Source organism: Pleurodeles waltl, chromosome 5 (assembly GCF_031143425.1).
Source record: "Pleurodeles waltl isolate 20211129_DDA chromosome 5, aPleWal1.hap1.20221129, whole genome shotgun sequence".
Taxonomy (NCBI): Eukaryota; Metazoa; Chordata; class Amphibia; order Caudata; family Salamandridae; genus Pleurodeles; species Pleurodeles waltl.
This window is the reverse complement of record NC_090444.1, coordinates 1,639,718,875-1,639,731,744: the sequence shown is the minus strand read 5'-3', so window position 1 is coordinate 1,639,731,744 and position 12,870 is coordinate 1,639,718,875. Positions and strand designations below refer to the sequence as shown.

The following is a 12,870-nucleotide window of genomic DNA, read 5'->3' as shown; positions in this document are numbered from 1 at the left end:
CACTTCACTTCAGGATTGTGCACCAGTTAATATGCTACCGCTCTACCATGTGGGAATACATATACCGATAATGGATTTGTGTATATACGTGTTCTCCAGGAGGTATTGGTTTCACCACAATTTCTAGGTGGTTTTCGGAATTGGGCACCTTACTGATTTGGACCACTTTCCGATCCTATGTAGATTAGGTTTTTTCATTGGTCCTAACAAATTGCCTGAGATCATCTGTGACTGCTCTGTTGGCAAGAAACATGTTGACTGCCACTTAAATTGATCCCTTAAGATATGAAGGAACATTTCCTTCACAGTTTCACCTTGTTTATAGACATGACAAGATAAACCATCATAATAAATTAGCCATTAGGTGGCCTTTAGTCATTTTTATATTTTCTCACTTCTTTTCTCCAATCCACACATTCAGCACCCTCACTTCAGGCTCATCACAGCAAAAACAACTTAAAAGAGCTCCCCCCGGCAAAGAGCCCCCTCGAGGAGCCCATTAGGTATTTCTAAGCTGGCCCAACGAGGACCTGCCCAATGATGAACCATGCCACCCAATTGGGTGAGTAAGGTCTCTTGCTCCTGAATATTCATATTCCTCCAACTTATCTTTGCATGGGTGTGATACCAGTGGTGTCCGCATCATATGAATTTAGGAACTGTATACTCCTTCTACATTGATTTATACAGGGGAACGTGTATGCCGACTTTGATAGCACCTAGTTCCTCTCTTTTTGTAGCTTCATTTAAATCTCATGCTCTCCATCTCATCTGTGTTGGAGGCGCCTGTGGCATTGGCTACAACTTCTGTCTCATTTCCAGTCTTGGGTGCTCCTGTTGCACCATTACGCAGTTGCTCTGGTGTTACCAGTTTCGGCACCATCCTTTCTTTCAGCCTTCGACACCGAACAAGCCACGACGATTTTGGCTCTCATACTGAGATTCCTGGCATCCTAGAATCTGTTCTGCCAGATGCCTGAGCACTCTCCAGAGCCAGGGCGAGCATCGCTTGTTGACCACCAATACCATTGGTGGCTAAGTCTCCCCTCTGCGGCCTTGCTACAACTTTGCAGCCTCCTCATTCACCCTGTGGGGTGAGCATCTTCTTGCCTGCAACATTATCTCCTGTGGTTGCCTCCTCACACCAGAGCGAAAAGCAGTACATGGCCGAATCAAGCGGCCGCCCTCTTGCTCTTCCTCAGCTTCATCCCCCACACCAGCCTTGGTAATCCTTTCTTCTGTCAATGCAAAGAAAAACTCCTAAGATATCCTTTCTTACTCTATGCCCCATGTGAAATTTGGGATGATTGGAGCTCCTGCCTACATTTTTTTGCAGCATTCCAAATTTAACTTGTGTGAGCACGTCAAGTTACACCTGAGAGGTTGTGGACTACATTTATGTGGGCGGGTCTTTAGCCACTCCACTAAAACACCCTTGGGGGCTTGCAGAAGTGCAACATTAGAGGAAACTTACGAATGCTTACGTTAGTCATGCTTGGGTAAGTTGAGCCCTCTTAATTCACCGACTTATACTAGTAAGGTTAATGGTACACCTATTCAAAGGTGTTAGATCTTAGTCAGAATGTCTCTTTTTTTTATATCAGGCCTATAGTGATCTAAGCTGTATCAGTATCTAAATGTTCTTTGATAAAACGATTGAAGTGAATTTACTCACTTTTGTGTGATGCTCTTAAAAAATGCCTTGTTAGTTATGCAAACTTGGTATTATTTCCCTTTGTGAATTGGATATTGAAATAATTATGCTAAATTGGAACTGCTAATATTTTTTAATGAGATTGATTTCATTTTGCAGGTGGTGCTTCTCTACCTGTGCAAGTGTACACTCCTTTGCTCCTTTCGTCTTCCTTTTTTTTTTAAAGATGTGCTGGCAATAAAAATTAAACAAGAGTTTAAGCCCTTTGTACAGACTTTAGCCCAAGTATTAACACTTCCGATAAATCAATTTCATAAATATAATTAAAAAAATATGCTTGTGTAATTAAACATCTGGGTGCACCTCTATGGACGTCTTGTGTACTACAAACAAGAAATGCAATTTGTTATTCAAATAAATGTTCATAGATATATGTGTGTATATATTTATATATTTGTGTATTTTTTTTTTTACTGTAGTAGTCTGTATTGCTAAATGACACTAATTTCTTACTGTGCAGGCAATTCAAAATCCAAGCGATATTCACCTGCAAGAAAAAGCATGGAATTCAGTATGTCCTCTTGTTGTGAGGCTGAAACGGTTTTATGAATTTTCATTAAGGCTTGGTAAGTGTTGACTTTGTCAATTCAAATTATATTTTCCGATGCAAAATGTGTGTGTGTGTGTATGTATGTGTATATATATATATATGTATATGTATATATATATATAGTGAGCCAGGTCCCACCAACTCGGGTGCTGCCAGCTGCGTGAGGGTCGGTCTCAGGGAATAAACACTCTCCAAAGAAAATTGCGGAGCACTCACAGGGTAAATTGATGGTTTATTTAATTGAAGCAGACGCGTTTAGGCTATGATGCCTTCCTCAGTGGCTATAAATCACAATGCAAATGGCACACAAAGTTCAAGATCTTTAAAAAGTCACTGATTCACTGCCATTGGAGAATTTCCCATTATGGCCAGCAACAAAGGACTGCAGCCCTCCTTCACTGACTGTTATCTCCCATCAGCACGCTATTTCACAATCATATCCCCAATGGGCAGCCCCTATATTTCACCTCATCAAGTTCATTTAGAGTTAAATGCCTCAGTAGTCCATTTCCCCATAATAGGCATTGGAAAATACAGGGTCTGGCAATTGCATTAATGTTTTAACTGGCTCCATATCACAGTCCTGCCACTCCATATTGCATGCCAAATACCCCTTGCTTGTCGCACAATAGGAAAATCATACCCACAGGTGTCCGTTCCGGAACTAAACAACCTTGAGTTGAATAACTCACAGCCATGGGCGACTGGAATCAATCAAATGCGGCTTTTCAGGCACTCTCCTGTAAAACACAACGAGCCAGGTCTCATCAACTCGTGCTGAACTCCAGGCGGGTGCTGCAAGCTACTTGAGGGTAGGCCTCACATAATAAATGCATCCATGGATTGTGAAGTAGCACGCTAATATGACTGCAGAAGATTACAACATTCAGTGGAGGAAGGCTGCTAGTCTTTGTCGCTGACCATCATGTGAAATCCTTCAATGGGAGTGAATTTGTGACTTTTCAAGATCTTTAAACTTTGTGTGCCATTCGCATTTTAATTTATAAGCATTGCGGAAGGCATCATAGCCAAAATGTGTCTGCTTCAATTTAAGAAACCATCAGTTTACTCTGTGAGTGCTCCGCAATTTTCGTGGGAGAATATAAATATGTATGTGTGTATATATGTATATATATATATATATATATATATATATGTTCGATGGCATGTGTAGCTGCAGATACACATGCTGTGCATTATCCTGCCATCTAGTGTTGGGCTCGGAGTGTTACAAGTTGTTTTTCTTCTAAGAAGTCTTTTCGAGTCACGGGACCGAGTGACTCCTCCCTTTCGGCTCCATTGCGCATGGGCGTCGACTCCATCTTAGATTGTTTTCTTTCCGCCATCGGGTTCGGACGTGTTCCTCTTTGCTCCGTAATTCGAATCGGGGAAACTTAGAAAATCATCGAAATTCGTCAGTATTGTTTGCGTTCGGGACCGGTTTAGTATCATCACATCGGCACCGACAACAAGACCGCTTCGGCGGCCCTTCGGGGCTTCCGCACTTAATCAAGGCCTGGTCGGCCCGACCACACCCGTCGACAAAGAACTAATGGACCGGACCCCTTTCCGTTTCTGTCCGAAGTGCCACGTCAAGTATCCTTACACAGACCAGCATCGGGTCTGTAACCTGTGTTTATCGCCCGAACACAGAAAGGATACTTGTGAGGCCTGCAGAGCGTTTCGATCCAAGAAGACCTTAAGAGATCGACGTGCAAGACGGTTACAGATGGCGTCGAAACAGTCACAACATCTCGACGCCGAAGAAGAAGAGATGCGGATATCCATCCAGGGTTCGGACTCGGATGAATCCGACGGGGATCGACCACCGACGGCGGCACAAAAAGTGAGGACATCTGCCCCGTCCCACACCCAAGGTCAGGTCAAGAAACAAAAGGCCTCGGGGACGCCACTGCCGGAAGGCCATGGCTCAACCCACAGAAAAGACGGTGACCAAGTAACATCGGCACTGAAAAAAGGCCAAATTAGTGCCAAAGACTTCCGACTCCGGTCGAGAAACCGGCACCGAAAAGAGTCGGCATCGAATAATCAAGTCGAGTAAAGCTCGAAAAAGCCACTCGGAACCGAAACCGACAATCTCCATCGGGGTTTCGATACCGAAAAAAACGGCCTACACAGAAGAGCAGGGGCTCTCTCTACAGCTCAAAGAAAAGCACAGATTTGAGCAGGAACTGGATTTAGAAGAGCATGATCAAACTCAGCAAAGGCTAGAAATCCAGAAACACACAGGGAAGATACAAACCATCCCTCCGCTCAAGTCCAAAAGAAAACTGGCTTTTCACGAGACTGAGATGCAACCAAAAGCCACAGTGGTTAGAGAAAGGTCACCACCCCCACAATTCTCACCACAAACGTCCCCACAGTTGTCACCAGTGGGTACACCAATGGCACAGTCACCCACACATACTGGGATGACTCAAGACGATGCAGACCCCTGGGATCTATACGACCCACCAGTTTCGGACAACAGTCCAGAGTATTATACGACAAAACCTTCGCCACCAGAGGACAGTACGTCCTACACGCAGGTACTGGCCAGAGCAGCAACATTTCACAATGTAACAATGCACTCAGAACCAGTGGAAGATGACTTCCTGTTTAACACTCTGGCATCCACGCATGCATCTTATCAAAGCCTGCCAATGTTACCGGGCATGCTCAAACATGCACAACAGGTTTTCCAAGAACCAGTAAAAGGGAGAGCCATCACGCCAAGGGTCGAGAAGAAATATAAACCGCCCCCGTCAGAGACTGTGTTTATTACACAACAGCTCCCTCCGGACTCAGTGGTTGTGGGGGCTGCAAGAAAACGGGCTAATTTGCTGTCATCAGGGGATGCGCCACCCCCTGATAAGGAAAGTCGCAAATTCGACGCGGCAGGGAAAAGAGTGGCATCGCAAGCAGCCAATCAGTGGCGAATTGCCAACTCGCAAGCCCTCCTTGCCCGCTACGACCGAGCACACTGGGACGAAATGCAAGACATCATCCAGCACCTCCCCAAAGAGCGTCAAAAACGTGCTCAACAAGTGGTTGAAGAAGGACAGGCCATATCAAACAACCAGATCCGCTCTGCACTTGACTCTGCTGATACAGCGGCACGAACTGTAAATACAGCAGTAACAATTAGAAGGCATGCATGGCTGCGAAGTTCTGGGTTTAAACCAGAGATACAGCAGGCGGTATTGAATATGCCGTTTAATCAACATCAACTATTCGGCCCGGAAGTGGATACCGCAATCGAAAAAATGAAAAAGGACACGGACACGGCCAAAGCCATGGGCGCGCTCTACTCCTCTCAATACAGGGGAACATTTAGGAAACCACAATTTAGGGGAGGGTTTAGACAGCAACCCTCAGAACCATCCACCTCCCAAACAAAACCCACTTACCAGTCTCAGTACCAGAGAGGGGGGTTTTGTGGTTCCTTCAGAGGACAGTTCCCAAGAGGAAGAGGGAAATTCCAGCCTGCCAAGCAGACCCCTGGTAGCAAGCAGTGACTTCAGTGTCACACTTCCCCAACACATATCACCAGTGGGGGGGGGAGATTAACAAAATACCACCTCAATTGGATACACATTACCACAGACACGTGGGTTCTATCAATTATCCAGCATGGTTACTGCATAGAGTTCACAAGATTCCCTCCAGTTGTTCCCCCAAGAACGCACAGAATGTCAATACAACACTTAGACCTATTACAAATAGAGGTCCAAGCACTACTAGCAAAAGAAGCCATGGAACTGGTACCTTATCACCAGAGAGGAACAGGGGTTTACTCCCTGTATTTCCTCATCCCAAAGAAAGACAAAACGTTAAGGCCTATTTTAGATCTCGGAACACTGAATCTCTTCATCAAATCAGATCATTTCCACATGGTAACACTACAGGATGTAGTCCCTTTACTAAAACAAGGGGAATACATAACAACACTGGATCTAAAAGATGCGTATTTTCACATACCCATTCATCCATCTTACAGGAAATACCTCAGGTTTGTAATACAAGGCAAACATTATCAATTCAAAGTGTTGCCATTCGGAATAACAATGGCCCCCAGGGTATTTACAAAATGCCTAGCTGTAGTAGCAGCTCATATAAGGAGAAATCACATGCACGTATTCCCGTATCTAGACGATTGGCTAATAAAAGCCAACACTCAACAACAATGTCAAATTCACACGCAATATGTAATAGATACTCTGCACAAACTAGGGTTTTCTATAAATTACCAAAAATCACATTTACAACCATCCCAAATACAAGAATACTTGGGAGCAACACTCAACACACAAAGAGCAATTGCCACTCCAAGTCCACAAAGAGTCCAGTCGTTTCAAAATATAAAATCAAGCATGCAACCAAACCAACAATACACGGTCATGATGTCCTCATGCATAGCTATTGTCCCAAACGCAAGACTACACATGCGGCCCTTACAACAGTGCCTAGCAAAACAATGGACGCAGGCACAGGGTCAACTCCAAGATCCAGTGTTGATAGACCGCCAAACACACTCTTCACTTCAATGGTGGAACCCTGTAAATTTAAACAAAGGGCGGCCTTTTCAAGACCCAGTACATCACGCCATTATCACAACAGACGCCTCCATGATTGGGAGGGGAGCACACCTCAACAATCACAGCATACAAGGTCAATGGGACAGTCAACAAAAACAACTTCACATAAATCACTTAGAACTGCTAGCAGTCTTTCTAGCACTAAAAGCCTTTCAGCCCCTTCTAGCCCACAAACATATTCTTGTCAAGACAGACAATATGACAACAATGTATTATTTAAACAAACAGGGGGGGACGCACTCGTCACAACTGTGTATCCTAGCGCAAAGAAATTGGCATTGGGCAATTCACAACAAAATTCGCCTATTAGCACAGTATATACCAGGCATTCACAATCAGTTAGCCGACAATCTCAGTCGTGATCACCAACTGTCTCACGAATGGGAAATACATCCCCAAATTCTAAAAGATCACTTCTACCGATGGGGGACACCAAACCTAGATCTGTTTGCAACAAAAGAAAACGCAAAATGCCAAAACTTCGCATCCAGATACCCACACCCTCAGTCCAAGGGCAATGCTCTATGGACCAGCTGGTCAGGGATATTTGCTTACGCTTTTCCCCCTCTCCCGCTAATTCCTTTTCTGGTCAACAAACTCAGTCAAAACAAACTCAAACTAATACTCATAGCACCAACGTGGGCTCGCCAACCATGGTACACCACACTGTTGGACTTCTCGGTAGTACCGCACATCAAAATACCAAACAGACCAGATCTGTTAACACAACACAAACAACAGATCAGGCACCCGAATCCAGCATCGCTCAACCTAGCAATCTGGCTCCTGAAATTTTAGAATTCGGATATCTAAACCTCTCAATGGAGGTCATTAAACAAGCAAGAAAACCCACAACAAGGCATTGTTATGCTAATAAATGGAAAAGGTTTGTTTTCTACTGCCAGGCTAATCAAATTACGCCGCTAAACGCCTCAATACAAAACATTGTAAGTTATTTACTACACTTACAAAAATCAAAATCGCTTTTTAGAATCCCAGTTATCAAAGCCTTTATGGAGGGACTAAAAAGAATCATACTCCCAAGGGCACCACCAGTACCTTCGTGGAATCTTAATATTGTACTAACACGACTCATGGGTCCACCATTAGAACCCATGCATTCTTGTCAAATCCAATTCTTGACTTGGAAAGTAGCCTTTCTAATTGCCATCACTTCTCTACAAAGAGTTAGCGAAATACAGGCATTTACTATCCAAGAACCCTTTTTACAGATACATAAACATAAAGTGGTTCTCCGTACAAATCCACAATTTTTACCAAAAGTCATATCACCGTTTCATCTAAACCAAACTGTGGAACTCCCAGTCTTCTTTCCACAACCAGAATCAGTAGCAGAAAGGGCATTGCATACATTAGACATTAAAAGAGCGCTAATGTATTACATTGACAGAACAAAACAATTTCGAAAAACAAAACAATTGTTCGTAGCTTTCCAAAAACCTCATGCAGGTAACCCTATATCCAAACAGGGCATTGCCAGATGGATAGTCAAATGTATTCAGACCTGTTACCTTAAAGCTAAAAGAGAATTACCCATTACTCCAAGGGCACATTCCACTAGAAAAAAAGGCGCCACAATGGCTTTTCTTGGTAATATACCAATGACAGAGATTTGTAAGGCAGCCACCTGGTCTATGCCCCATACATTTACTAAGCATTACTGTGTAGATGTGTTAGCAACACAACAAGCCACAGTAGGACAGGCTGTACTAAGATCATTATTTCAGACAACTTCAACTCCTACAGACAGACCACCGCTTTTGGGGAGATTACTGCTTTGTAGTCTATGCACAGCATGTGTATCTGCAGCTACACATGCCATCGAACGGAAAATGTCACTTACCCAGTGTACATCTGTGAATAAATATTCCTTTAATACACACTATGTACATACATTACTACTCCATTGCATGGTCACCCCTAGTATCCTTACTTTACCAACTCCTACCTCACCCTTTGCGGGGAAAACAATCTAAGATTAAGTCGACTCCCATGCGCAATGGAGCCGAAAGGGAGGAGTCACTCGGTCCCGTGACTCGAAAAGACTTCTTCGAAGAAAAACAACTTGTAACACTCCGAGCCCAACACTAGATGTCAGGATAATGCACAGCATGTGAATCTGCAGCGCAACATGCCACGAACAGATGTACACTGGGTAAGTGACATTTTCCATACATATGTGTGTGTGTGTAGATTATATATATATATATATATATATATATATATATATATATATATATATATATATATATATATATATATGTGTGTGTGTGTGAGCATTACTTACTGGCGGTCGCTAGCATGTAGTTATAGTTGGGACCTAGTTTCCATAAAATTATTTTTGACTTGCCTATATCTTTGGCACTGTTTGACGAATCTTATAGGATCTTGTTACGCATGGAAAGTTTCAGGGTGATCCATCAACTGAGGGGTAGAGAAAAAAAGGGGGGGGGTCCAAAAAAGTGCATTTCCAATCAGAAATTTCATAGACCTGAAGTGCATTTCCAATCGTCAATTTCATAGGGTCTTTAGAAATGCCTACAGGCCAAACTGCTGAAAGGAATTACACCAAATTTGGCAGGAAGTTATATCTTGGTGTGCAAATTGTGCTTTTCTTTTCAATAGTTGTTTCTTAGCTATTAAAGCTTAACAAAATATAGATATCTAGGGACTGGAGGATCCACACATCCATCTGTCCTCATGCTGATATCCGATTGGCTGCCAACACTTCAACAAGGTAGTGATGGCAATTATTTTGGGACTCTGCTTCAGCCGAGTCCCACAAAAGAAATTAGGAAAAAAGAAAAGGGACCAGAGTAGGGATACTCTGAGCTCCTAGCCTTGTCCAGAGGTCCCCAGGGTCCCTGCCATGGCTAAAAAGCATTTTTTTAAAAACAAATCTTAGAAAAATCTGCTATGGTTAGAAAATAGAATTAAAAAAAACATAGAAATTCACTTACCAAAAAAAACAAAGGTTACAGGGAAGTTACAGTAAGCTCACATTTAAAACGTACAAAACCATAGAAATTCAGCTGTTATAATTAGTTATTTCAAGTAACTATAACTTGTGTCCTAGGTAACTATAACTTGTGCCCTCACCATGCACTGCTAATTACCCCAGATATTACAGCACTCATGACATCTTTTATAATGTATTTGATAATATCACTGTGACATTTCTATAAAAATAGTCATTAAAAAGCTGTGTATTTCGGGGGCGTGAGTTATAGTTACTTTAAGGCATGCGTTATAGTTACTTGAAATAACTCTAACTCGAATTTCAATGGACTTTAAAATTCAATTTCCTAACTATGTCACTGTAACCTTTGTTTTTTTCAGCGTATATATATTATATTAGGACATAGTTACCATAATAAACTGATTTATTGGTTTGCTGATAACTTTGGCAGTGTTTGACAAAACTTTCTAAACTCCCCTCTCCAGCCCTCCCCCCTCCCCCCCAAAATGAAATGGTATATACCTCAGCTTCTTCCTTGAGAGTTTTGGGTTGATCCTTCAAGTGGTTCCAAGAAAGAAGGGAGTCCCAAAACGCAAATCTTTAAAGAAATTTCCATAAGGGTTTTTGAGCAGCACTACAGCTCAAACGGCTCAATGGAATTACACCAAATATGGCTGAAAGCTAGATCTTTACTGAGGAAGTGTTCCTTTTGAGCTGAAATACACTGTAACAATCGTTTTTGAGAAATTAAGGTTCAAAATGTATGTTTATCTTGATGATTGGGTTCGCTGGACTCTTGCAGTTGTTTCGCTGGCACTAATCTGATTTGCTTTTTCAATATCTGCCTCCTTTATTGCTTCCTCGGGATCAAAAAGCCACCACAAGATCCCATACTCTGATTGGCTAGCCACAACATGAGGAGAAAGGATAGAATGGGCTTGGACAGAGTGAATTGAATGCTTATTTGGGGATGTGATTTGGTAGCGTCATAGCTAATGAAAGTTAATGAGGGACTGTTCAACGTATTGGGGCTTTATTTATAAGATTGTCTTTTTTAAGCCTGGCTTGTTTTTCTCGCAGCCTTTTGTTTCTGCATCCTTTCTGTTTTAAAGTAGGTGTGAACCGGTCTGCTGATACATTTTCCTCGATAGTTGCACCATGCTTACCCAGTCCCTGTCGTACACGTATCCAGATGTTTATTCCATGCTGCTGTCCACTGGTTTTCCTACTTGCCAGAAGGCCGCATCTGTGCAATCTCCCATGTCAACTCAAACTTCATCAGAGAATGCCCTGGTGATGGAACGGATGCGTTTTTGGTTCTGCCCCAACTGCCATGCAAAATATTCTCTGACTGATCACCAAGTCTGTAACCGGTGTTTGTTCCCGGAATATTGGGAGGCCTGACAATCATTTTGATTGAAAAAGACTCTCCGGGATCTTCCAGCCTGCCGAAAGGAAATGCAAGGGAGAGACATTAAAGAAACTCCTTACACCTTTAAACAACACAATGCCGAGGAAGAGGAAGAGGAACACCCCGAGGCCTATATAGAGGAGGAAGAGGCAATCAGTGCTCGAACTCGGAGCTCAAAATCGACCTTGAGATGCAGAACGTTTTACCAGGTCAACGTACTAGGAGTACAAAAGCCCCTGTTCGTCACCCCAAAAGACATTTGTTTTTCACTCAACAAAAGGCTGCTGGGCCCCCACTGCAACAGGCCATTGTCGGCACCGAAAATTGATTCAGAAGGTCCTTCCTTCCAACTCTGCGCAGAAACCTCAGCTGAAACAATCGAAGCAGACTCCCTTCCATGTCGAGCTGACCTGCTCCATCTTCAGCATCGACCACTATGGCAAGAAACAGAAATACTTCTCGGCTCCGAATTCTTCCAACTGGCTCTGAGATCCGAACCTGGCACTCGAGTGGAACCAATCTTACATAGACTGCAAGAAAAAAGTATTTTCCGGCCTGAGGCAAATTCACATACAGCCTCAGGCAGGACACATTCTCACCAAACCTTCGGTGCCTAGACCACCATCTTCCAAGCACCAGCTTTCCTTCAGTGAAGCCATAAGATGCCGGTGCTATCCAGAAAGAGGAAGTCTGATAAAGCCACCAGTCTTTTACCACCTTTTCCACATTCCTGTTCTCCACCACCACTTCCATACTTCCCTCCACCACCTCTATCACCTTCACACTCTAGACCTCACTCTCAGGGTGATCCTCTAGACATCGCACCTCTAGGGTCTCCACAGTCATTTATAGGTGGACATGGCACAGGGGATGACAAATTTTACCACACCGCTGCCTCCTGATCCTAGACAACAGTGACCCTCAAGGAGACAGAATACCGCTACATTAAACAAATTGTGCCAATCCTAATGAGCAATCTCCCCCTCACCTGACAATTCTGTCATGTCCCAGGCTGACGATTCTACCACATATCAGGAGCTTATTGGCAGGGCTGCAACATATCATGATTCCCAGCTACATAAAGAGCCTGGGGAAGAGGATTTCCTCTTTGAGGCTTTCTCCACAACACATAAGGCAAACCAATACCTCTCTATGCCTAAAGGTCTGTTGATGCATACAGAAGACATTTTCAAAGACCCTGCGCGGGCTAAGATTATAACTCCCAGGGTGATTAAAAAAAAAAAAAAAAATACAGGGCCTCCCCTTCTGACCCTATTTTCATCAGGGGACACATTTTACCTGGCTCACTCATTGTGACCCAACGCACATATGAAGGCTAATTCACCAGCTGCTTGTGATGCTCCACCTCCTGACAAGAAGAGGAAATTAATCAATGCTTCTGGTAAGAGAGTGGCAGCACAGTCCGCCAATCAGTGGCGCATTGCTAATTCAATGGGGTTGCTAGCACAAAATGAAAGGGCCTGCTGGACAAAATGTAGGAACTCCTCCAATACCTCCCAGAGTATCGCAAAAAGAGAGGGCAACAGCTTGTTACAGAATAAAAGTTAATTTCCAACGCTTCCATCCGTTGTGCATTGGATGCAACAGAAACAGCTG

General features: G+C 43.3%; 1 protein-coding gene across 4 annotated transcripts in view; it reads left to right on the top strand.

Moving 5' to 3' along the window:
- The window catches only part of CYRIA (CYFIP related Rac1 interactor A), a 214,066-nt gene that overhangs the window by 141,955 nt on the left and 59,241 nt on the right, over window positions 1-12,870 (top strand). For all 4 annotated transcript variants that reach the window (XM_069235965.1, XM_069235967.1, XM_069235966.1 and 1 more), the window contains one exon: window positions 2,175-2,280. In XM_069235965.1, coding sequence (XP_069092066.1) covers window positions 2,175-2,280 — 106 coding nt within the window. The remainder of the gene's footprint in view (window positions 1-2,174; window positions 2,281-12,870) is intronic.